Genomic DNA, 27170 nt, shown 5'->3' on the forward strand with positions numbered 1-27170 from the left:
TTTGGCTGATCGTCCTTTAAGGCGAAGGCTTGGACTTCAGTTGAAACATAACAGCACATGTAACATTAACATCCATTAGACAGACATGCATTTGTTCAAAAACAAGGCAATAATTTCCATTGACCTAGTTCACACACAATGGGGTACTTACTACATTACTTTGGAATAGGTAATCCTTCACTAGGCAAATGGTTTCTAAAATGAAAACACAAGGCCTATTCTATTGCTAATGGTGTGCTTGAGGACCCCTAATCTCATTCCCAGACACTTCAGCCCAAATGCCCGAAGAGTCCGGTAGTCCAACGGGTCAAACTTGACCTTCGTTAGCCAGTACAGAATGCCCGGGAGAAACTCCTGAAGCATAGGCTTAATCTACCAACCAATCATCTCCCACAACCTTCCCCCTAACCCTCCCCCGTACGCTTGCATACCACAAGCACAGAGCCATGCCTCGCAGTTGTGTGATTCGCTAAAATTAAATGACAAATACTTTACTCAGTACGGTCACCCCCACTAAGGCCAACTTTGAATCAATGTACCAGGCTTATATGCACAATAGCCTGGGGACGATGTTAGAGGACCTCCGTCTGGGCGTTTGCACTGGAACACAGGGAGGGAGTCATCTGAATAGCAGGTTTAAGCTCACCTGTTTTTGGTTTAGCTATATGAAATTCTTTATAAAGTACCCACGTACACTTTCAAATAAACTACACGTAAGTGCAACAACAACAAATCTACTGAGCACAATTGTGGTCAAATTTAATACACACACTGGTGCATTTCAAATTCATCAAATCACGGACAACCTTTAAGCACAAGCATAAAGACTGCGCCAACGTCTTTAGATGGAGACAAAAACAGGTGTTACAAAAAGGAAACTGAAGATTTGGTCCATGAATGAAAACTATTTTGTAAACTCCCTCATGACATTGGAACAATAAAATAAGGATTCCACCCAGAAAAAAGTAACTTGCTCTTTATAATTGGCCAAAGTAAAAAGGTGCTCCATCCATGCTTGTAGGGGACATCCCAATGGTCAACAAAGGGCAAGCGCTGACCAAAAATGAAGCCAAAAACAAACCAATTCCTATTCTAGAGCTAGAACACACTGATGTCGTTGTTTTATTTTTCACCCTTTTCTCAATTCCTCTTACAGAAGACTGAAGGTGATGAAAGCGATGTTAGGTGATGCAAAGTGGATGGCAAGAGGTTCCTTCCATCAAATGTTCAATAATGGGTTGATCACAGGAGAATGCCCCCGTTGGGCGCAAAAGTGAGGACAAAAACACTAGATTATATGCATTCCACAGGCGATAGTGATTTTTCCCATAGCCAGGTGTCCCATTGCAAGGCCAACCATGTAGCTTGATGTGGAGAGGGTGTGTTCAACAAATGTAAGTGAGCCGTGAACACCTTTAGCGTTTCTATCAGTATGTGGGCATGTGTGTGTCTGTGTGGTGAGCCTAAGCAGGTGGGCCAGCCCCATTGTTCTGTGACAGTAGGAAGGACTGCACCACCTCCCCGGTGGCCTGGGGGCTGGTGTTTACGTCCTCTAAGGCATCAGCCACAGCAAACTGCCGGTCCCTCAGCCGGTTCCAACTGGATAAAATATTGTGGTACTCAAAGACTTTCTCATAGTTCCCCACAGAGTTGTAAAGTTTAATTAGGCCCCTGTAGTCGTATTCCAGTCCACTGTAGCCCTCGCCAAACAGCTTCTTACCTGCAGGGGGGGAAAACACACACACACACACACACACACACACACACGTAAGAATATGGAATGGTAGAATGAGGAAGAATAGATTACAAAAAAAGAAGAGTACACAAGGGAAGAATAGACCCCAATCTAGCCTGAAGACTGACCGATAGCAATGGAGCGCAGGTAAAGCCTCTCTGCATCTTCATACTGGTTCATGTCGTAGTTGTAGAGAGAGGCTAGGTGGCCCACAGACAGAGCCACCTCATAGTCCTCCTGACCCAGAAGCTGCTCCTTGATCTGGATGGCTTTGATGTGCATCTCCTCTGCCTCCTGAAACAAACAGGGTAAGTGAGACCTCAGTCATCCACAGCCTTGGGGTCTGCATTTTCAACTACCATAAAACCCCAGAGCCCCTGTGACATTTAAGCCTCCTTAGAAAGAGGATTCACTTCCTGCTATCAAAGTGAAATCACAGGGTTGGTAAACACTGTGGAGAAGATTTGGATGGAAGTTTACCAGACAGAGCATAGGATGACAGTATGTCAGATGTAAACCACTGCATGTTTTCTACAGACACTTGGATGAAAGGGAGTGATGATCTGACCTTGAACTTCCTCATGGACTGGTAGAGGCGGCCCAGGTTGCCATAGTGCTTTGCTGTCTGAACATTGAACTCCCCAAAGGCTTTCTTGGCCAGCTGGAGAGAGGAGAGGTGGAGGTCATGGGCATCCTGGAGCAGCCTCTCCTCTGTCTCCTTATTGTGGCAGTCAATGGCAATCTCCTCCAGGATCAGAGCTGAGGGAACAGCACAACACAGTCAGAAAGAGGACAGTCAGATGGTCATCTGAACAAGTTAGTTAGATATCTATTGATCCAATCTATTTATTCTCCAAATTACAGACCTCTCATCACCTCCATGATAAAACAAATTCTCTACATTAATTTACTCTACCGCAGTGGAACGTATTGATACCCGTGAGATTCACAGACATCCGTGTGCCCATCACGGAGGCCGGGGAACAGGAGTACACAGATAGTTGTGAAAGCCGTTTTTACCTTTGACTCTTTTGGAGGAGGCCAGCAGCAGATGATCCTCAGGGAGAATGTGAGTGATAATGTCTATGGCCCGCTCTGCATGGAATCTGTACACAAAATACCCAGAGGGCACAGCAGGGGAACAGATTGAACTCAGCGACACAGTTACATCAGAAGCAAAAGCACAAACATGGCCTGCATGAACTTCAGAGGTTGGAATACAAGTAAGAGTACATAACATGAATGGAAACCAAGTACATTGGTCTAAATTTAAGGTCATAAGAGATGGTGACATAGGGCTGAGCGACATGGCCTAAATATCAGCACAATATTCTTCACATTTTTTTATAATTAAAGTTCTAAATATGCTTTATGAGTAGGGTATGATGGGGGTGGGGCTTGGTGCGTGTGGAAGGAGGGAGAGAGACAACTCAAGAAGCAAACAGAATAAACTATAAAAATGGACATTACACGGGGCAGTGTGGTGTTTACACACTTAACAAATCAAACATTAAAATACCATTATACAAGGTAAAGTAAAAATCCAAACCGGTCCGTGCATCAATACCGGTGTATATAGTAAAATATGGTATACTGCCGAGCCCTGTGGAATTTGCATTTATTATGGATCCCCATTAGCTGCTGCCTACTCTTCCTGGGGTCCAGCAAAATTAAGGCAGTTTATTCCATTTGAAAAACATTACAATACATTCACAGATTTCACAACACACTGTGTGCCATCAGGCCCCTACTCCATCACTACCACATATCTACAGTACTAAATCCATGTGTATGTATCGTGTGTCTGTGTCTCTGTGCCTATGTTTGTGTTGCTTCACAGTCCCCACTGTTCCATAAGGTGTTTTTTATCATCTGTTTTTTAAATCTAATTTTACTGCTTCCATGAGTTACTTGATGTGGAATAGAGCTCCATGTAGTCATGGCTCTATGTAATTAGCCTTCCATAGTCTGTTATGGACTTGGGGACTGTGAAGAGACCTCTTGTGGCATGTCTTGTGGGGTGTGCATGGGTGTACCTCTTAAATATAAGTAATAGTGAAGTCAATCTCCTCCACTTTGAGCCAGGAGAGATTGACGGGTATATTATTAATATTAGCTCTCTGTGTACATCCAAGGGCCAGCCGTGCTGCCCTGTTCTGAACCAATTGCAATTTTCCTAAGTACTGTTTTGTGGCACCTGACAACACGACTGAACAATAGTCCAGGTGTGACAACTAGTGCCTGTAGGACCTGCCTTGTTGATAGTGCTGTTAAGAATGCAGAACTGCGCTTTATTAGGGACACCCTTCTCCCCATTTTAGCAACTGTGGTATTAATATGCTTGACCATGACAGTTTACAGTCCAGGGTAACTCCAAGCAGTTTAGTCACCTCAAATTGCTTTATTTCCACATCATTTATTACAAAATTTAGTTGAGGTTTAGTGAATGATTTTTGAAATATTTAGGACTAACTTATTCCTTGCCACCCACTCAAACTAACTGCGACTCTTTGTTAAGTCTTTTAGTTAGTCATTGCAGTCGCTGTAGTAGCTGACATGTATAGTGTTGAGTCATCTGCATATAGACACTCTGGCTTAACTCTTTATCCACAATATAGCAGGGGGTGTAAAGCCCTAACACATACGTTTTGCCAGCAACAGACATTGATTGATCACGTCAAAAGCTGCACTGAAGTCTAACAAAACAGCCCCCACAATCTTTTTATCATCAATTTCTCTAAGCCAATCATCAGCCATTTGTGTAAGTGCTGTGCTTGTTAAATGTCCTTCTCTATATGTATGCTGAAAGTTTGTTATCAATTTGTTTACTGTACAAGCATTGTCTGGTCAAACACAATTTTTTCCAAAAGCTTACTAAGGGTTGGTAAAGGGGACTTAGCGGAATTACTTTTGCTTCCCTCCAAGCCTGGGGGCACACACATTCTAGAAGGCTTAAATTGAAAATATGGCAAATAGGAGTGGCAATATCATTCGCTATTATCCTCAGTAATTTTCTATCCAAGTTGTCCGACCCCGGTGATTTGTCATTGTTGATAGACAACAATAATTTTTTCACCTCTTCCACACTAACTTCACATAATTCGAAATTACAATGCTTGTCTTTCATAATTTGGTCAGATCGACTTGGATATGTAGTGTCAGCATTTGTTGCTGGCATGTCATGCCTAAGTTTGCGAATCTTGTCAAATTAAAAAAATCTAATCAAATTTGAGTTAGTCACATTACTTAGTCACAATTTTAATAAGTCACAGTGAAATGAAATGCTTACTTACCAACAATGCAGTAAAAAAAACAAAAAAAAACAAATAAGAAATAAAAGTAACAATTAATTAAAAGGCAGTAGTAAAATAACAATAGCGAGGCTATTTACAGGGGGGTACCGACACAGAGTCAATGTGCGGGGGCACCGGTTAGTCGAGGTAATATGTACTTGTAGGTAGAGTTATTAAAGCGACCATGCATAAATGATAAAGTAGCAGCGGTGTAAAAGAGAGGGGGCAATGAAAATGGTCCGGGAGTCTTATAGCTTGGGGGTAGAAGCTGTTTATAGAAGCCTCCTAGACCTAGACCTGGCGCTCTGGTACCGCTTGACGTGTGGTAGCGGGAGAGAACAGTCTATGACAATTTTTAGGGCCTTCCTCTGAAGCCGCCTGGTAAAGAGGTGCTGGATGGCAGGAAGCTTTGCCCCAGTGATGTACTGGGCCGTACGCACTACATTCTGTAATGCCTTGCGGTCGGAGGCCGAGCAGTTGCCATACCAGGCAGTGATGCAACCAGTCAACCAGGATGCTCTCGATGGTGCAGCTGTAGAATCTTTTGAGGATCTGAGGACCCATGCCAAATCTTTTCAGTCTCCTGAGGGGGAAATGGTTTTGTTGTGCCATCTTCCCGACTGTCTTGGTGTGCTTGGACCATGTTAGTATGTTGGTGATGTGGACACCAAGGAACTTGAAGCTCTCAACCTGCCCCGTCGATGAGAATGGGGGCGTGCTCGGTCCTCTTTTCCTGTAGTCCACAATCATCTCCTTTGTCTTGATCACATTGAGAGTTTGTTGCACCACACGGCCAGGACTCTGACCTCCTCCCTATAGGCTGTCTCGTCGTTGATCAGGCCTACCACTGTTGTGTCATCTGAAAACTTAATGATAGTGTTGGAGTCATGCGTCGTCATGCGTCGCCATGCAGTCATGAGTGAACAGGGAATACAGGAGGGGACTGAGCACACGCCCGAAGGGTCCCTGTTTTGAGGATCAGCGTGGCGAATGTGTTGGTACCTACCCTTACCACCTGGGGGGTGGCCCGTCAGGAAGTCCAGGATCCAGTTACAGAGGGAGGTCTTTAGTCCCAGGGTCCTTAGCTTATTGATGAGCTTTGAGAGCACTATGGTGTTGCACGCTGAGCTGTAGTCAATGAATAGCATTCTCACATAGGTGTTCCTTTTGTCCAGGTGGGAAAGGGCAGGGCAATAGAGATTGCATCATCTGTGGATCTGTTAGGGCAGTAAGCAAATTGGAGTGGGTCTAGGGTTTCTTGGATAATGGTGTTGATGTGAGCCATGACCAGCCTTTCAAAGCACTTCATGGCTACAAATGTGAGTGCTACGAGTTGGTAGTCATTTAGGCAGGTTACCTTAGTGTTTTTGTGCACAGGGACTATGGTGGTCAGCATAAAACATGTTGGTATTACAGACTCGGATAGGGAGAGGTTCAAAATGTCAGTGAAGACACTTGCCAGTTGGTCAGCGAATGCTTGCAGTACACATCCTGGTAATTCGTTTGGGCCTGCGGCCTTGTGAATGTTGACCTGGCTAAAGGTCTTACTCACATGTTTCAGTGTTATTTGCCTCGAAGCGAGCATAGAAGTAGTTTAGCTCGTCTGGTAGGCTTGTGTCACTGGGCAGCTCTCGGCTGTGCTTCCCTTTGTAGTCTAATGGTTTGTAAGCTCTGCCACATCCGACGAGCATCAGAGGCGGTGTAGTACAATTCAATCTTAGTCCTGTATTGGCGCTTTGCTTGTTTGATGGTTCGTCAGAGGGCATAGCGGGATTTCTTATAAGCTTCCGGGTTAGAGTCCCGCTACTTGAAAGCGGTAGCTCTAGACTTCAGCTCAGTGTGGATGTTGCCTGTAATCCATGGCTTCTGGTTGGGGTATGTACGTACGGTCACTGTGGGGACGACGTCATCAATGCATTTATTGATGAAGCCAATGACTTATATGGTGTACTTCTCAATGCCATTGGGAGGAATTCCGGAACATATTCCAGGCTGTGCTAGCAAAACAGTCCTGTAGCTTAGCATCTGCTTCATCTAACCGAGTCACTGGTGCGTCCTGCTCTCATTTTTGGTTGTAAGCAGGACTCAGGATAGAATTATGGTCAGATTTGCCAAATGGAGGGCGAGCTTAGTATGCGTCTCTGTGTGTGGAGAAAAGGTGGTCTAGAGTTTTTCTTCTTCTTGTTGCATATTTAACATACTGATAGAAATTTAGTAAGACTGATTTAAGTTTCCCTGCATTCCTTTCCCCGGCCTCTAGGAGCACCGCCTCCAGGTGAGCATTTTCCTGTTTGCTTATAGCGGAATACAGCTCAATGAGTGCAGTCTTAGTGCCAGCATCAGTCTGTGGTGGTATGTAGACAGCTACGAAAAATACAGATGGAAAATCTCTGGGTAGACACAGTGGTTCGTCCTTTAAAAGTTGCAGCGTAATGCAGCACAGCTTGTGTGGTGCCACAGAATTCGATGGAAAATATAACGCTGTACAACGTGACGGTCGGGAGTCCCTATGTCGTGCGGGCCCGGGGTTCAATTCCCTGACGGTGAGGAAGGAGTAGGCTGTCCTTGTAAATAAGAACTTGTTCTTAACTGATTCCATGTGTGTTATTTCATTAGTTGTGATGTATTCACTATTATTCTACAATGTAGAAATATAAAAAATATAGAAAAACCCTGGAATGAGTAGGTGGTGTCTCCCAATTTTTGACTGGTATTTGCTTAATTCGTTTGATTAATATTATGGTGTTTCTATTCCAAGAAAAACTGACGATTGAAGGATTCTAAATTAAAACCAAAAGGGGTCTCCCGGTGGTGGCCGGCACGGGTATCGAATCTGCATCTGTAACAATGCATTTTGCACTGTGCCACTCTGGAGGCCCCATCCACAAAGTATCAAAATACAGAGAGGTGTTGTTAAAGGTATATTGTCCTGCTAATAGCCTGCTAATAACATAAATGGGCTATTATAATACCGTACATGCTGTCCGGGTCAGGATAACCAAAACATTTCTTTATTAAAAGCCGATCAGAAAGAATGTTGGTACGTATTTATTTGGATCCAAAGCCATGAATGAGTGAGTCACTCAGCTTTATGTAGGTGCTCGCTATATGACTGTGCCATCAACTTGATAATATATAACAATATTTTGGAGGTTATTTAGCTTTCAAAAAAACAATAGTGAGCGATTGTAATCTGAATAAAGGCCAAAACATTTTTCAGTTTTTAGAGGGAGAGAAACACTGGGCCAATTGTGCGCAGCCCTATGGGACTCCCAATCACGGTCGGATGTGATACATAATAATAATATTAATACTTAGAACCTAAGTTAACTTAGAAATACATTTGCCGATAGAATTCTCCCTCTACCCTCCATCTATGCAAATCTATTGTCCAGCTACCTGCTAGAACAGCGAGAACGTTTCCCCAGTCAGCGCCATTATTAGTGCAATGCCCCTTAAAAAGTGTTGCTCTGTACTACCCAGTGTGGCGGGGTGGGGGTCCACCCCCTCCTCCCTTCCCCATTGGCTAGGTCGGTCTTCTGTGCACGGCTCTGCGGCCCATCGCATGCCCCCTGCCCTCGTGCCTTGAACCTTGCGTGCTTTCAGTGGATACAGCTGGAGAACTGCAAGGCAATCCTATTGTGTGTCACTCAGGAGCCATGACCAATATATATAGTCCTGCTAATAACAGGGTTAATAATATATCTGTGAGAATATCCAAGGAGATTTAATATAATTCTAAATTAATAATAATAAATTGCTTTGTTTAAAAAAAAAAATATTTTGGAGATGATTTCGTTTTCAAATAACATAAAATTAGTGAGAAAAGGCCATTCTTGAACATGAGGTGAGACATTGTTACAATTTTTTAAGTAAAGTCAGTTTGTTATTTAATATTATTTCTGTTTTTAGAGGGAGAGATTTCACCTCATGGGTCTCCCAGTCAAGGCCGGCACGGGTATTGAACCAGCATCTGTAGCAACACAGAACATTGCGCCACCCAGGCGCAGTACAACATGACCGGTCGGAAGTGGGCTACAGTACTACAGTAAGAGCAAAATATTCCTAACACAATAAAAACCTTAGTGTAACAGTTTTAGTAAATAATAATGAAGTAAAAACAAAAGTGCACAATTATCAGATTCTATTTAGGTGTATGTCACCCATTCATTGTCAGATACACAGTAGGACCCAAAAGCATAATCAGTGCTCTAACTCCCCCTTGCACTGGTCTGGGGCAATGAAGTGGTGATGCAGGGTACCGTACTAAACCACAGATTACCTCTAAATCCCACAGCATCATTGCAAAACTTTTAGTGGAGCAACCACTGTAGATAGAGTATCTTATGATAAGCTGTAGACCACACTAACTCAGGCGAGCAAAACCTTGACACTCCTTAGATATTGTGCACGAGCTGTTATTTACAAAAATACATAGTCCGCCGCCCCTTGTCTTATCAGACGCCGCTGTTCTATCCTGCCGATACAGCGTATAACCAGCCAGCTGTATGTTGATAATGTCGTCGTTCAGCTGCGACTCCGTGAATAATAAGATATTACAGTTTTGAATGTCCCTTTGATAGTTTAATCTTCCGCATAGGTCATCGATTTCATTTTTCCAAAGATTGCACGTTTGCTAGCAGAATGGAAGGCAGTGGGGGTTTATTCGATCGTCTACGAATTCTCAGAAGGCAGCCCGCCCTCTAGCCCCTTTTTCTCTTCACGCAAATGACAGGGATCTGGGCCTGTTCCCGGGAAAGCAGTATGTCATTCACGCCGGGCTATTTAAAGGAAATAAAGGATTCTGCCAGTTCGTGGTGAGTAATCGCAGTTCTGGTGTCCAGAAGTTATTTTCAGTCATCAGAGACAGTATCAGCAATATTATGTACAAAATAATTTTAAAAATAAGTTAAACTCAAAGAAACAAACAAAAAACACAATTGGATAGGAACACGTAAAACGTCAGCCTTCTTCTCCAGCGCCATCTTTTCAACATTAAAGTAGTTGGCAATATCAGTTGGTTTTGTGATGAATGAGCCATTGATTCAAATAATGATGGAGGTGAGTTTGCCTTTTCCCCCCAAAATGTCATTTAACAGGTCTAATGTGTTATATTCTCCTACATTCATTTCACATTTCCCCAAACTTAAAAGTGTTTCCTTTCAAATGGTATCAAGATTATGCATATGCTTGCTTCAGGTCCCGAGTTACAGGCAGTTAGATTTGGGTATGTCATTTTAGGAGAACATTATTATTATTTTTTTATGTGCAAATCCTTAGCAATGCATTCTTTATTTAATTAATCTTTGTTTCATAGTGTAGTTTATTTTTATTCAGTTTAGTCACATGACTTCTCAATCTGCAATTAGTTTGACAATCGGTTGTGCAGCCAGACTTATTTGCCATTCCTTTTGCCTCATCCCTCTCAACCATACAATTTTTCCATTCCTCATCAATCCATAAGGATTTAACAGTTTTCACATTCATTTTCTTAATGGGTGCATGCTTATTAGTAGCTTGAATAAGCAATTTCATATGTCAAGTGCATCCTCATTACACACCACGGACCAACATCTTCTTTACATCCATAACATATGAATCACCACCAAACTTCTTGTATGACCTCTTATACACAATATTAGGACCAGCCTTTGGAACTTTGGTTTTCCTATACATGACTATTATATTGTGATCACTACATCTGATGGATTTGGATACTGCTTTCAAGCAAATATCTGCAGCGTTAGTAAAGATGTGATCAATACATTGATGATTTCATTCCTGTGCTGTTTGTAACTACCCTGGTATGTTTGAGGCACTGGTTACAGTGTAAAGCTTTTTCTTGAGTGGTCAGCTTGATGAAAACCAATATTTAAAATCACCCAGAAAATATACCTCTGTTGATATCACATACATTATCAAGCATTTCACACGTTATCCAGATACTGACTGTTTGCACTTGGTGATCTATAGCAGCTTCACACTAGAATGGGCTTTAAGTGAGGCAGATGAACCTGTAGCCATATTACTTCAACAGTACTTAACATGAGATCCACATTCCTGTAAAGATTAGAGAGGTTCTGAATATAAACAGCAACACTTCCACCATTGGCATTTCTATATTTTCTGTAAATGTTATAACCTTGTACTGCTTCAACTGTATCAAAGGTATTATCTAAGTGAGTTTCAGAAATAGTCAGAATATGAATGTCATCCGTTTCTAGCAAATTATTGATTTCATGAACCTTGTTTTCTAAGCTACATATGTTAACGTGGGCTATTTTGAGCACTTTTCTTCTGGGATGCTTGCTTGCTTTATTGCTTTACTGGGAAGCTTAGCAGCAGTAGATGTGCTCATGTTCTTTGTGTTAGTGCGGGGTGCGCTTCACACAGTGGACTTCCTCCTAGGACTCACCGGCTTAATGCTAACAGTATAAATCTGGTTCAAAGGCACATGATTAGGGCATGCAATAGCTGTAAAATCCGTAGAGGCATTGCGGGCAGTTAAAGGGACATGAATTAGGTTACTTATATTGTGTCTACCGACGACCCTGATATATTGCACATTTGCTGAAGCATTATGACAACTCTGAGTCACAATGGTAGGGATTAGCTGAGGTGGGCTTGGGTCGTTGATAAGTCATTGTCTCAATGGTGACAAAACGATTACTCACAGTGCATTGTCAAATTTGCCAGAGCTGTACAGATGCACATAGGAGGAGTATGCAAGGTCCTCGTGTGCTGTGGCCACATGGATATTCTTTCCCCCGAAAACCGACTGCCGGATATCTAGAGCCGTCTGCAATATTAACACAGTTTCAATATCACACATTTGATACACCTCCCCTCTCTGCTGTCTATCTACAGTTGAAGTCGGAAGTTCACAAACATCTTAGCCAAATACATTTAAACTCAGTTTTTCACAATTTCTGACATTTAATCCTCATAACAATTCCCTGTTTTAGGTCAGTTAGGATCACCACTTTATTTTAAGAATGTGAAATGTCAGAATAATAGTAGAGAGAATGATTTATTTCAGCTTTTATTTCTTTCATCACATTCCCAGTGGATCAGACATTTACATACACTCAATTAGTATTTGGTAGCATTGCCTTTAAATTGTTTAACTTGGGTCAAACGTTTCAGGTAGCCTTCCCCAAGCTTCCCACAATAAGTGAAATAATCTCTGTAAACAATTGTTGGAGAAATGACTTGTGTTATGCACAAAGTAGATGTCCTAACCGACTTGCCAAAACTATAGTTTATTAACAAGAAACTTGTGGAGTGGTTGAAAAACAAGTTTTAATTCCAACCCAAGTGTGTGTAAACTTCTGACTTCAACTGTACATCTCAGACCAACTCTCTCACCTGGTATATTGCAACTGATTGGCAGATGTTATCCACATTCAGCAAATAAAAACCATAATCAAGGAGAGTGTCTGAATACTTGGGATGCTTGTGTCCAAAATGCTCACTGCAAAACAATAAGGAAACAGACATTAGTGAAGGAGACAGACAAATACTAGCTTATACATTTTACAACACACAGTGTTGTGAAACTAACCTACCGTGCCAGGAAAACAGCATGCTTTATCAGATGCTCTGCCTTCCTGAACTCCCTCTTTACTACACAGGCCTGTAGGTCCAAACACATGAAACCACGCTAAGTGCCAACTACAGTCTGAAGCAGCATAAATTACTAATACAGCATTACAGTGGCTCATGTATGGGAACATCTCAAAAAGTATTTGTTTATCCATTCATAGTCTAACACAGGAAAAGGGAGCACTCATACCTTGGAAGCCTGTCTTAGGACATCTACCACAACCTTAACAGGCAAACCCACTGTGATCTCTTTCATTGCCTCTATGCACCACCTGTAGGCCTGCACAAGACATGATATAGGTGATGATATCTACAGGAAAAACCAGAACACCAAAAAAAATCTCTCTCTTTAACGCAAAATACCTCATCATAAAGGCTCTTAGCAAAGAGCAGAGCACACAGCTCTCCATAGAGTGCAGCTTTGTTGGCCTGATGACCATGTTTGGCCAGTTTGTCCATGTACAGCTGGGCCAACTTGACAGTCTCTTCACCAAGATGGTACTTGCAGTTGCCATTCCGGACATGAAGCAACCTAAGAGAAAGTGTTGAGTCTAGCAAGCTTTTGTGGGCAAATATAAACTAGGAGTTACCAGCCATAGAACTAGAATCAGAACAGAATATACTAACTCTCTGGGACCAACTTACCTGACACAGCACTCCACAGCACGGTACCAGTGCAGAACCTCATCATGCAGTGTGCACAGCTGCAGACACGCCAGAAACACATTCTCTGCATCACCATACCAGCCTGCGTCAGACAGAAAGCCACCTACAGGACAGGGTCAACATTAGTACGACCAGACACAAAAGTTGAAGAAAAGTGAGGAAAGTTGATGGGTGCAGGGGCCTACCTAAAACAAAGCCAAAGTGAATGGCCTTCACTTTCACATGGGCATCAGACTCTGCAATGTAGGAGCAGCGACGGCTGAAGGAGTTGGCCAGGAAGGAGGCGACTTTCACCCCATGATCCATCAGGGCCTGGAAGCAGTGATGCAGGAGGTGTCTGCAGGCACACACACAAAGACAGGGCATAAGGACGTGATACAAACATACAGTTAAAGTCGGAAGTTTACATACACGTTAACCAAATGCATTTAAACTCAGTTTTTCACAAATCCTGACATTGAATCTCGATACCATTATGTATACATCTGGCCCTTCTTTGGACACTGTGTTATGAAACTTCCAAACGAGCTTCAACGCCATTCAACACTCCTTCTGTGGCCTCCAACTGCTCTTAAATGCTAGTAAAACTAAATGCATGCTCTTCAACCGATCGCTGCCCTCACCTACCTGCCTGCCCGCCCAGCAAATCAAATCAAATTCTATTTGTCACATACACATGGTTAGCAGATGTTAATGCAAGTGTAGCGAAATGCTTGTGCTTCTAGTTCCGACAATGCAGTAATAACCAACGAGTAATCTAACAATTTCACAACAACTACCTTATACACAAGTGTAAAGGGATGAAGAATATGTACATAGAAATATATGAATGAGTGATGGTACAGAACAGCATAGGCAAGATGCAGTAGATGGTATAGAGTACAGTATATACATATGAGATGAGTAATGTAGGGTATGTAAACATTATATTAAGTGGCATTGTTTAAAGTGGCTAGTGATACATTTTTACATAAATGTTTCCATTATTAAAGTGGCTGGAGTTGAGTCAGTCTGTTGGCAGCAGCCACTCAACGTTAGTGGTGGCTGTTTAACAGTCTGATGGCCTTGAAATAGAAGCTGTTTTTCAGTCTCTCGGTCCCTGCTTTGATGCACCTGTACTGACCTCGCCTTCTGGATGATAGCGGGATGAACAGGCAGTGGCTCGGGTGGTTATTGTCCTTGATGATCTTTATGGCCTTCCTGTGTCATCGGGTGGTGTAGGTATCCTGGAAGGCAGGTAGTTTGCCCCCGGTGACGCGTTGTGCAGACCTCACTACCCTCTGGAGAGCTTTACGGTTGTGGGTAGAGCAGTTGCCGTACCAGGCGGTGAGATAGCCCGACAGGATGCTCTCGATTGTGCATCTGTAAAAGTTTGTGAGTGCTTTTGGTGACAGGCCGAATTTCTTTAGCCTCCTGAGGTTGAAGAGGCGCTGCTGCGCCTTCTTCAACATGCTGTCTGTGTGGGTGGACCAATTCAGTTTGTCCGTGATGTGTACGCCGAGGAAAATAAAACTTACTACCCTCTCCACTACTGTCCCGTCGATGTGGATAGGGGGGTGCTCCCTCTGCTGTTTCCTGAAGTCTACGATCATCTCCTTTGTTTTGTTGACGTTGAGTGTGAGGTTATTTTCCTGACACCACACTCCGAGGGCCCTCACCTCCCCCCTGTAGGCCATCTCGTCGTTGTTGGTAATCAAGCCTACCACTGTAGTGTCGTCTGCAAACTTGATGATTGAGTTGGATGCGTGCATGGTCACGCAGTCGTGGGTGAACAGGGAGTACAGGAGAGGGCTCAGAACGCACCCGTGGGGCCCCAGTGTTGAGGATCAGCGGGGTGGAGATGTTGTTACCTACCCTCACCACCTGGGGGCAGCCCGTCAGGAAGTCCAGTACCCAGTTGCACAGGGCAGGGTCGAGACCCAGGGTCTCAAGCTTGATGACGAGTTTGGAGGGTACTATGGTGTTAAATGCTGAGCTGTAGTTGATGAACAGCATTCTCGCATAGGTATTCCTCTTGTCCAGATGGGTTAGGGCAGTGTGGTTGTGATTGCGTCGTCTGTGGACCTATTGGGGCGGTAAGCAAATTGGAGTGGGTCTAGGGTGTCAGGTAGGGTGGAGGTGATATGGTCCTTGACTAGTCTCTCAAAGCACTTCATGATGATGGAAGTGAGTGCTACGGGGCGGTAGTCATTTAGCTCAGTTACCTTAGCTTTCTTGGGAACAGGAACAATGGTGGCCCTCTTGAAGCATGCCTTGTTAAAATCCCCAGCTACAATGAATGCAGCCTCAGGATATGTGGTTTCCAGTTTACATAGAGTCAAATAAAGTTTGTTCAGGGCCGTCGATGTGTCTGCATGGGGGGGAATATATGCGGCTGCGATTATAATTGAAGAGAATTATCTTGGTAGATAATGCGGTCGACATTTGATTGTGAGGAATTCGAAGATCACATCACTACTCTGGACTAGAGGTCGACCGATTATGATTTTTCAACTCTGATACCGATTATTGGAGGACTAAAAAAAGCAGATACTGATTAATCGGCCAATTTTTTTATATATATTTGTAATAATGACAATTACAACAATACTGAATGAACAATGAACACTTATTTTAACTTAATATAATACATCAATAAAATCAATTTAGTCTCAAATAAATAATGAAACATGTTCAATTTGGTTTAAATAATGCAAAAACAAAGTGTTGGAGAAGAAAGTAAAACCGCAATTACGTGCCATGTAAAAAAGCTAACGCTTAAGTTCCTTGCTCAGAACATGAGAACATATGAAAGCTGGTGGTTCCTTTTAACATGAGTCTTCAATATTCCCAGGTATGAAGTTTTAGGTTGTGGTTATTATAGGACTATTTCTCTCAATACCATTTGTATTTCATATACTTTGACTATTGGATGTTCTAATAGGTACTTCAGTATTGCCAGCCTAATCTCTGGAGTTGATAAGCTTGAAGTCATAAACAGCGCAATGCTTGAAGCAACGAGCCAGGCGGCCCAAACTGCTGCATATACCCTGACTCTGTTGCACAGAACACAAGAGAAGTGACACAATTTCCCTAGTTAACTTCTTTGGGGTAGGGGGCAGTATTTTCACATCCGGATGAAAAGCGTGCCCAGAGTAAACTGCCTGCTCTTCAGGCCAAGATGCTAGGATATGCATATTATTAGTAGATTTAGATAGAAAACACTCTGAAGTTTCTAAAACTGTTTGAATGATGTCTGTGAGTATAACATAACTCATATGGCTGGCAAAAACCTGAGAAAAAAATCCAACCAGTCTTAGCCTATCCAATACACAGTGTCTGTGGGGTCATATTGTACTTCCTAAGGCTTCCACTAGACCTCAACAGTCTTTAGAATCTTGTTTCAGGCTTCTACTGTGAAGTGGGAGAGAATGAGAGCTGATTAAGTCATGGGTCTGCCAGAAGGCCATGTGCTCAGTCAGGCGCGCGCCCGTGAGAGTTAGCTCCGTTCCCTTTCATTTCTAAAGACAAAGGAATTCTCCGGTTGAAACATTATTGAAGATTTATGATATAAACATCCTAAAGATTTATTATATACATCGTTTGACATGTTTCTACGAACTGTAATATAACCTTTTTGACTTTGTCTGGACCTAGTGCATGCGCTTTTGGATTACTGTGCTAAATGCGCGAACAAAAAGGAGGTATTTGGAGATAAATTATGGACTTTATCGAACAAAACTAACATTTATTGTGGAACTGGGCTTCCTGGGAGTGCATTCTGATGAAGATCACCAAAGGTAAGTTAATATTTATAATGCTATTTTTTACTTTTGTTTACTCCATAACGTGGCGGGTATCTGTATTGCTTGTTTTGGTCTCTGAGCCCTGTACTCAGATTATTCCATAGTGTGCTTTTTCCGTAAAGCTTTTTTGAAATCTGACACAGTGGTTGCATTAAGGAGAAGTAGATCTTTAATTCCATGCATAAGTTGTATTTTCATCAACATTTATGATGAGTATTTCTGTAAATTGACATAGCTCTCTGCACTTTCACCAGATGTTTTGGAGGCAAAACATAACACGCCAATGTAAACAGAGATTTTTGGATATAAATATGAACTTTATCGATCAAAACATACATGTATTGTGTAACATAAAGTCCTAAGAGTGCCATCTGATGAAGATCATCAAAGGTCTGTGATTAATTTCATCTCTATTTCTGCTTTGTGACTCCTCTCTTTGGCTGGAAAAATTGCTGTTTTTTTGTGACTAGGTACTGACCTAACATAATCGCATAGTATGCTTTTGTCGTAAAGCCTTTTTGAAATCGGACACTGTGGTGGGATTAACAACAAGTTTATCTTTTAATGGTGTATAATACATGTAAGGAATGAGGAATTTAATGAGGAGATTTCTGTTGTTTGAATTTGGCGCCCTGCACTTTCACTGGATGTTGGTCAGGTGGGACGTTAGCGTCCCACGTACCCTAGAGAGGTTAAAATAAATTCATGTTAGCAGGCAATATTAACTAAATATGCAGCTTTAAAAATATATACTTGTGTATTGATTTTAAGAAAGGTGTTGATGTTTGTGGTTAGGTACACATTGGTGCAACGATAGTGCTTTTTTCGCAAATCACCCGTTTGGAGAAGTAGGCTGTAATTCAATGATAAATTAACAGGCACAGCATCGATTATATGCAAGATAACGCAAGACAAGCTAGATAAACTAGTAATATTTTCAACCATGTGTAGTTAACAAGTGATTATGTTAAGATTGATTGTTTTGTATGAGATACGTTTAATGCTAGCTAGCACCTTACCTTGGCTGCTTGCTGCACTCGCATAACAGCTGTCTCGCAGTCTCCTCGTGGAGTGCAATGTAATTGGCCATGATCAGCGTCCAAAAATGATGATTACCGATTGTTATGAAAACTTCAAATCGGCCCTAATTAATCGGCCATTCCAATTAATCGGTCGACCTCTACTCTGGACGGTTCTGACTTAGACTATGTGGACAACCACAAATACCTAGATGTCTGGATAGACTGTAGACTCCCCTTCCAGACTCACATCAAGCATATCCAATCCAAAGTTAAATCTAGAATCGGCGTCGAATTTTGCAACAAAGCCTCCTTCACTCATGCTGCCAAACATACCCTCGTAAAACTGACTGTCCTACCAATCCTCGACTTTGGCGGTGTCATTTACAAATTAGCCTCCAGCATTATACTCAGCCAATTGGATGCAGTCTATCACAGTGCCATCCATTTTGTCACAAAGCCCCATATACTACCCACCATTACCATTGTGACCTGTATGCTCTCATTGGCTGGTCCTCGCTACATATTCGTTGCCAAACCCACTGGCTCCAGGTCATCGATAAGTCTTTGCTAGGTATAGCTCTGCCTTATCTCAGCTCACGGGTCACCATAGCAACACCCACCCATAGCACGCGCTCCAGCAGGTATATTTCACTTGTCATCCCCAAAGCCAACACCTATTTTGGCCACCTTTCCTCCCAGTTCTCTGCTGACAATGACTGGAATGAATTGCAAAGATCACTGAAGTAGGAGACTTATATCACCCTCACTAACTTTAAGCATCAGCTGTCAGAGCAGCTTACCGAATCACTGCAGCTGTACACAGCCCATCTGTAAATAGCCCATCCAACCAACTACCTAACTCATCACCATATTTGAGTATTATTATCTACTTGCACATCCTCATCTGCAAATATAATCACTCCAATGTAAATTGCTCAATTGTAATTACTTTGCCACTATTGGCCTATTTATTGCCATATCTCCTTTCTTAATTTGTACAGTGTATACAGATTTCTCTATTGTGTTATTGACTGTACATTTGTTTATCCCATGTGTAACTCTGTGTTGTTGATTTTGTCACACTGCTTTGCTTTATCTTGGCCAGGTTGCAGTGGTAAATGAGAACTTGTTCTCAACTGGCCTACTTGGTTAAAAAAATGTTTTAATTAAATAATAATCCAAGTAAAAATTCCCTCTCTTAGGTCAGTTAGGATCACCACTTTATTTTAAGAATGTGAAATGTCAGAATAATAGTAGAGAAACTGATTTAATTCAGCTTTTATTTATTTCATCACATTCCCAGTGGGTCAGAAGTTTACGTACACTCAATTAGTATTTGGTAGCATTGCCGTTAAATTGCTTAAATAGGGTCAAACGTTTCGGGTAGCCTTCCACAAGCTTCCCACAACAAGTTGGGTGAATTTTGGCCCCTTCCTCCTGACAGAGCTGGTGTAACCGAGTCAGGTTTGTAGGCCTCCTTGCCCGCACACACTTTTTCAGTTCCGCCCACACATTTTCTATAGGAATGAGGTCAGGGCTTTGTGATGACCACTCTAATACCTTGACTTTGTGTTCCTTAAGGCCATTTTGCAACAACTTTGGAAGTATGCTTGGGATTATTGTCCATTTGGAAGACCCATTTGCAAACAAGCTTTAACTTCCTGACTGATGTCTTGAGATGTTGCTTTAATGTATCCACATAACTTTCCCCCCTCATGATGCCATCTATGTTGTGAAGTGCACCAGTTCCTCCTGCAGCAAAGCACCCCCACAACAAGATGCTGCCACCAATGTGCTTCACGGTTGGCATGGTGTTCTTCGCCTTGCAAGCCTCCCCCTTTTCCTCCGAACATAACGATGGTCATTATGGCCAAACAGTTCCATTTTTGTTTCATCAGACAAGAGGACATTTCTCCAAAAAGTACGATCTTTGTCCCCATGTGCAGTTGCGCACTGTAGTCTGGCTTTATTATGGTGGTTTTTGAGCAGTGACTTCTTCCTTGCTGAGCTGCCAGGTTGTGTCGACATAGGACTCGTATTACTGTGGATACAGATACTTTTGTACGCTTCCTCCAGCATCTTCACAAGGTCCTTTGCTGTTGTTCTGGGATTGATTTGCAATTCTCGCACCAAAGTAAGTGCATCTCTAGGAGACAGAACTCGTCTCCTTCCTGAGCAGTATGATGGCTGCGTGATTCCATGGTATTTATACTTGCGTACTATTGTTTGTACAGACAAACATTGTACCTTTAGGCATTTGGAAATTGCTCCCAAGGATGAATCAGACTTGTGGAGGTCTACAATTTTTTTTCTGAGATCTTGGCTGATTTCTTTTGCTTTTCCCATGATGTCAAGCAAAGAGGCACTGAGTTTGAAGGTAGGCCTTGAAATACATCCACAGGTACACCTCCAATTGACTCAAATGATGTGTTTAAAGGCACAGTCAACTTAGTGTATGTAAACTTCTGACCCACTGGAATTGTGATACAGTGAATTATAGGTTAAATAATCTGTCTGTAAACAATTGTTGGAAAAATGACTTGTGTCATGCACAAAGTACATGTCTAACCAACTTGCCAAAACTATAGTTTGTTAACAAGAAATTTGTGGAGTGGTTGAAAAACTAGTTTTAATGACTCCAACCTAAGTGTATGTAAACATCCGACTTCAACTGTACATGAGAACAGCAGCATAAAGGCTCATCTGTCAATGTGTGACAAGGGCATTTAACATTGGCTTAAGGCTCGTCAGATCCCTTTCATTTCACGTAATTGTGGGGTCAGATTCCTATTGCGTGGTGAGGAGGAGCTCCTCGGCTCCATGTCCAGAAGTAATTTATCCATTCATTATAGTCATTGTGCTCTGTAGAGTCGCTATTTTTGCGTGTCAATTAACCTGACATTCCTGGATTACTCGTTATATTAATAAAGTCTGATATAAATCAGCAGTTTAAAAAAAAATAAGGGTACAAGACTGTGTACATATGTGGCTGTGTTGACAAAATCATATCACTACATATCCCATTGAGCTAAGCGGGAAGAGGATGCCCGTTGTCACAGTTCCAAGACCAGTTAGAAACATCTAGCTAACCCTACGCCAATGGATTTCAAAACTGAACTTGGATTCGCATCAACAAAACAATAAATCATTTTGACATTTATTTCAAGAATATTTCTTAGTTACATGCTTGTATAACTAGTGTCATGACTGTCCTGATCAGGTCAGGTTACAGGAGACCACAACCCTACAGATTATCTCTCAACCCCAACAGAGGAGGACAGATCTAGGGGTCTGAAGATGTGGGGGTTTTATGAACCCTCACACCCATGGTAAATATTAGGCCACAGACAACATTCCTGTGTCCTCTTCTGTCAGCCACAATGGTGGTCATGACGATAGATGGAATATGAAAATGCATGTCATTTTTGTTTTGTTGTTAAAAGTTAATAGGATATGCGTGGTGTTTATATATTGTACATTGTGTGGAAAATGTCCAAATCAAAGAGAATGTTTTGGTAAAGATGAAATGTGAAGTTAGAGGTCGACCGATTAATCGGAATGGTCGATTAATTAGGGCCGATTTCAAGTTTTCATAACAATCGGAAATCGGTATTTTTGGGCGCCGATTTGCGATTATTTCAAATAATTAATTACATTTTTATTTGTTATACCTTTTATTTAACTAGGCAAGTCAGTTAAGAACACATTCTTATTTTCAATGACTGCCTAGATACTGTGGGTTAACTGCCTTGTTCAGGGGCAGAACGACAGATTTTCACCTTGTCAGCTCAGGGGTTACAATCTTGCAACCGCACAGTTAACTAGTCCAACGCTCTAACCATTGCATTCCACGAGTAGCCTGCCTGTTACGCGAATGCAGTAGAAGCCAAGGTAAATTGCTAGCTAGCATTAAACTTATCTTATAAAAAACAATCAATCATAATCACTAGTTGTAACTACTAATCCAGTTTAGCAGGCAATTATAACCAGGTGAAATTGTGTCATTTCTCTTGAGTTCATTGCACGCAGTCAGGGTATATGCAACAGTTTGGGCCGCCTGGCTCATTGCGAACTAATTTGCCAGAATTTTACGTACTTATGACATACATTGAAGGTTGTGCAATGTAACAAGAATATTTAGACTTAGGGATGCCACCCGTTAGATGAAATACCGAACGGTTCCGTATTTCACTGAAATAATAAACGTTTTGTTTTCGAAATGATAGTTTCTGGATTCGATCATATTAATGACCAAAGGCTTGTATTTGTGTGTGTTATTATGTTATAATTAAGTCTGATTTGATAGAGCAGTCTGACTGGGCAGCAGCAGGCCTGTAATCATTCATTCAAACAGCACTTTCTCCAACACTTTGTTTTTGCATTATTTAAACCAAATTGAACATGTTTCATTATTTATTTGAGGCTAAATTGATTTTATTGATGTTTTATATTAAGTCAAAATAAGTGTTAATTCAGTATTGGTGTAATTGTCATTATTACAAAAAAAAAATGTAATAAATAAATAAAAATTGGCCGATTAATCGGTATCGGCTTTTTTGGTCCTCCATTAATCGGTATCGGCGTTGAAAAATCATAATCGGTCGACCTCTAGTTAGTTGTCTAAAATTGGATTTGAGTCAAATCTAGACCTTGCCTCTTAACTTGGTACGCCCAGAGAATTGCCCTAAAGGCGGTTACGCCCACTTCTGACACGAGGGTATAAGACATCTGAGTGAAGAATTAACATATCAGACTAAGTGACCCGAGCTGCAGCCAAGGTCTAAAAAGTAAACGAACCCAAAACTCAACCCAAGGTTGAAGACAAATAAATATTTTTCTACCCATGCTACTAATGAGTAGCTGTGTCTAAGCAGGTGAATTCAAGCCAGACCACCTAACCTCCACTCTCCATCGAATCGTGGTATCTACACTGTTTCATTCCTACGTTGTGAGCCCTGAGCTACAGAGCTGTCTGCCCTCAGAAGAGCCCTCCCAGAGCAAGGGCGAGGAATCAGACCAAAAGGACACTGACATTGTGAGGACGACCAGAGAGTTGCGCCTGAGAAGTGCGTCATTGAGAAGCCTAAACGACCCACGCGGAGCTTCCCATCTGATACCTCCCACACGTAATTACATCATTATATTCTGTCCCATAAGAGCGGCAGTTTGGGGCAAGGCTATTGTTAAAATAAGCATAGCTGACAAATGCACCCAAATGTATATTTCTCTCGTGTACTTTCTCTTTTTCTCTCCCTTTTATATCCCCATTTTGGGTGACACGCGCCATAGAGTGTTGGCCCGTTATACTAAGTTCTAATCAATAGCCTAGACTGTGTGTTGTGTATGTGTATCTTTTATCATAATTTTCGCTTTCTAGTAAATAAATACTCAACTAAGATTGGTGTGGTACGAACTCATTGGTGGGACCCGGGTCCGTGCAGATTCCCGGATTATGCGACGTTCAGAATGAGACTGTAAAGGAAACTGATTAATTAGCGACTGTGGTAAAAATCGATATTCTTAGAGTTAATTTGTGAAATAGAAACTCAATTTAAAAAAAATTCCATGGTGCCCCAGGTTAATGAGTTAATAATTGCTTGATTCAGTTAATCACGCAATTAGAAACCTTTAATCATTCGATAATTAACAGTCGTCACATTAACTAATACAACATTGCTACACTAGCAAAGGTGCTTTGAAGTTGAGGGTGCAGTATTCATGAAGTTTGGCAATAAGGACAAAAACTAGACATATTTAAGAATATATGCCCTGATATCGGGGAATATATGCCCTGATATCGGGAGCTGACTTTAAAAGTTTGATTAAACAGTGAATATACAATCCCAAAATCAGCTCCAACTGTCAATAGTAAAACAAAGCTTAAAACGATGTTCGAGTGAACCCTGAATACAGAAAATTAATGGCGAAGTCACTTCCGGACACGGTAGACTCCTCCTCCTCACCACTCTATAGGTCATTATCAATAAAATGTAACAATAAGGTGCAGAGATTTTGATTTGCCTTCAAAGGGGCAAAGAGATCCCCAGCTCTGCTGAAACTATTGACAACTGCCTGCAGTTTTCAAGGGATCGCTAAATAAAATGTTAACTATTTTGTTATAATATCATCAACTGGTGATGAGCATAGTCTGAATGACAAATGTCTCATTAAACCACGCAACACAATTACGCACATTAAGATCTATCAGAGTTATACAGCAATTAACTGCATGCTTTTCAGTAAACATAATTTGATAATGTAATTTCAGATGTGTGGGTAGCCTCACAATATCATTCAATATTGGCCACCATTAATTGGATATTTGAGTGAATTTAATTTATTTGGGAAAGAGAGATATACAGAAGCATTTACAATGTGGACCCAAATGATAGCACTTAAAAGTAAGAATCAAAAATCTTGTTTCCAAAGTGGTCCTCGATGGTAAAAACTGTAACACATTATTATTAAAAGGAAACCCAAAATAACAAACAATGAATACAAACATTTATATTAACATCCTAAAGTGGCAATTTTCATTACACATTTTCTAACCTTAAAAAACAATCATACCCATCTTTCAAATAAATAAACCTGACCAGCAGTAAGTGCACAAGAAGACATTGGAGTGGTTTCTCTTAGTTGGACAACCTTTGCCTGCTTTTTAAAGCTATTCTACTTTTTCATTGCTTGATCTCCAAGGGGAGGCTATTCCATAGACAAATGTCTATATAGAAAAAAAGTGCTCCTCGCAGTACTGTTAACTCTTGTGATTTTGCAAGACATAACACTAGCTCTGGTATTGTAACTGTGCTGGTTATAGACCATATCAATGTGTTTTTTTCATATAACTTGGAGCAAGATCATTTAAGATGTCAAACATATGATTGAGTTTAAGTCGGTCCACTCTGAACTCCAAAGGCAACAAGCAGGACTACCTATTGAAGATTATCCCCTTTTCAACATTGTTTTCAAGAGTGTTTAATCCCGATTGCTGCTGACAGGCATGATTGATGGACCACGTCAGTTTGCAAATTGGCTAGCTAGCAAATAACAGATCATGTCAACATGGTTAGTTAAAAAGCTAACTTTCAGGTGATAAACTAGATGGATATATCCACATATTGTTTGATTTGTTTTCCGTCTAGAGTGGTGATGACAGAAGTCCGACTGACAACATTACCAGGACTTGCCGATGTCAGGATCTTTCCAAAAGCCTAATCTCTGATGAAGCAAGCTAAATGGCATAAATTTGCTTAGCTAGATACATGCCAAATGGATAAGTTACCCTCACATATCTGAAATTACATGATCAATTGATGTTTACTGATCATGAAAAGCATGCTGTTACTTGCTGTATAACTCTAATAGAGCTAAATGTGGAATAAAATAAAATTCATAGATCTGTCTATGCTATTCAAGAGTTGATTATATTGAAACCAAATAGACCTAGTTATAACATTTATTTAACAATTCCTTAAACATCACGCAGTTGTCAATGGTTTTAGCAGAGCCAGGGGTCTCCGTGCCCCCCAGCAGCCAAATGGAATGCTCTGCACCACATTGTGACATTTGATTGATAATGACCTATACAGAACCAAACAAGTACCTTTTATCAGATGCCCGTAGAACTTTGGCAAACACCTCCAGTTCACAAAACTCTCCCCCCAGTTGGCAGAGCCGACCCTGCTGGTACAGCTGGGGAAACACGAAAACAGGTTATGAAAGCAAAAAAAGGACAGGAGTGTCAGAGAATGATTATCAACATGTAGAATTTGAGTATGAGATCCCACTAACTACTGTCCAAAATACAATGTTTTCACAGATCACAACATAGGATGTTTAGAGACACTCCCATTTAAAATCATGAACACATGTGCTACTATTTAGGACTTCAGCAAGAAATGCACTTTTAAGACATGTTAACAAACAATTTTTGTCGTCAGATGACTATTAGTCTTTGGTTTATGGTTAAGCTTGCTAAATAGCAGGATAGCAAGTAATCAGTTGATTTGCAAAGCGTTTGATAGCCAAGGTTAACTAAAACGAGTCACTTCTCGCGAACATTACGTTATATAGTTAGCAAACTAGACTATGAACGTACCTTGTAATACACATCAAATTGAATATTCTCAGGGATGCAACGAATATCCCTTCGCGATCGACTGTAATTGTCCACCACTGCTGATATAGCAGTGTTGTACAGAGTCTCTGGGATCCATTCGAGCTCCAATGCCGCCATGTTGTTTTCCCTTTCTACAGCAAGCGACACCCCCTCTCGATCTACCGTAGCTAGCTAGCTAACCACCTTGCCAAGTTTGAACTCCTTTTTCTTGTACCTTCTCATGTAGCAAAACAGTTTTGAGTCTGTCATCGGGTTACGCACCAGCATTAACTAACCATCGGCCATGTTCCTAAGAGGATACGCACTGAGCCAGTCCCATCAGACAGAAACAGATGTTTCACCGGATGTATACATTTGAAGCATCCGGTTAGAGTAAACACTCACACAGCTAAATAAATAAGTACTTCCGGGTCAAATGTTTTTTGGACTCTTTCAGAATAATTCCGATCTGCATAAATTGTAAATGAATGATTAGGGTAAAAATGATAACTTTGCACAATTGTCGATATATTTCGTACTAGTTATAATACAAACAAAATTCCAAGTATTTCTATGTGATTTATAAAAACAGTATATGTATATATATATATATATATATATATATATATATATATATATATATATATATATATATATATACACACTACCTTTCAAATGTTTGTCCATATTTTTTTTTTAAAACACACATTTTTTTGTACGTTAAAATAACATCAAATTGATCAGAAATACAGTGTAGACATTGTTAATGTTGTAAATGACTATTGTAGCTGAAAACGGCAGATTTTTTATGTAATATCTACATAGGCGTACAGAGGCCCATTATCAGCAACCATCACTCGTGTGTTCCAATGGCACGTTGTGTTAGCTAATCCAAGTTTATAATTTTAAAAGGCTAATTGATCATTAGAAAACCCTTTTGCAATTATGTTAGCTGAAAACTGT

The 27170-nt window shown here is 41.1% G+C and overlaps 1 protein-coding gene across 2 annotated transcripts; it reads right to left on the minus strand.

Moving 5' to 3' along the window:
* LOC110537235 (amyloid protein-binding protein 2) lies at window positions 1-26582 on the minus strand. 2 transcript variants are annotated; one of them, XM_021623122.2, is made up of 13 exons: window positions 26208-26582; window positions 25713-25801; window positions 13485-13636; window positions 13279-13402; window positions 12997-13165; window positions 12824-12913; window positions 12597-12664; window positions 12397-12502; window positions 11703-11827; window positions 2756-2841; window positions 2304-2494; window positions 1864-2029; window positions 1-1720 (listed from the first exon to the last, which is right to left on the minus strand). In XM_021623122.2, the coding sequence occupies exons 1-13, from the start codon at window positions 26343-26345 to the stop codon at window positions 1464-1466; spliced, it is 1761 nt and encodes a 586-aa protein (XP_021478797.2). In that variant the 5' UTR covers window positions 26346-26582; the 3' UTR covers window positions 1-1463. The 2 variants fall into 2 exon arrangements, with proteins under 2 accessions (XP_021478797.2, XP_036793141.1); XM_036937246.1 differs by lacking the exons at window positions 25713-25801; window positions 26208-26582 and adding an exon at window positions 23500-23593.
* Between the last annotated feature and the right edge of the window lie 588 nt (window positions 26583-27170).

Source organism: Oncorhynchus mykiss, chromosome 12, assembly GCF_013265735.2.
Source record: "Oncorhynchus mykiss isolate Arlee chromosome 12, USDA_OmykA_1.1, whole genome shotgun sequence".
Lineage (NCBI taxonomy): Eukaryota > Metazoa > Chordata > Actinopteri > Salmoniformes > Salmonidae > Oncorhynchus > Oncorhynchus mykiss.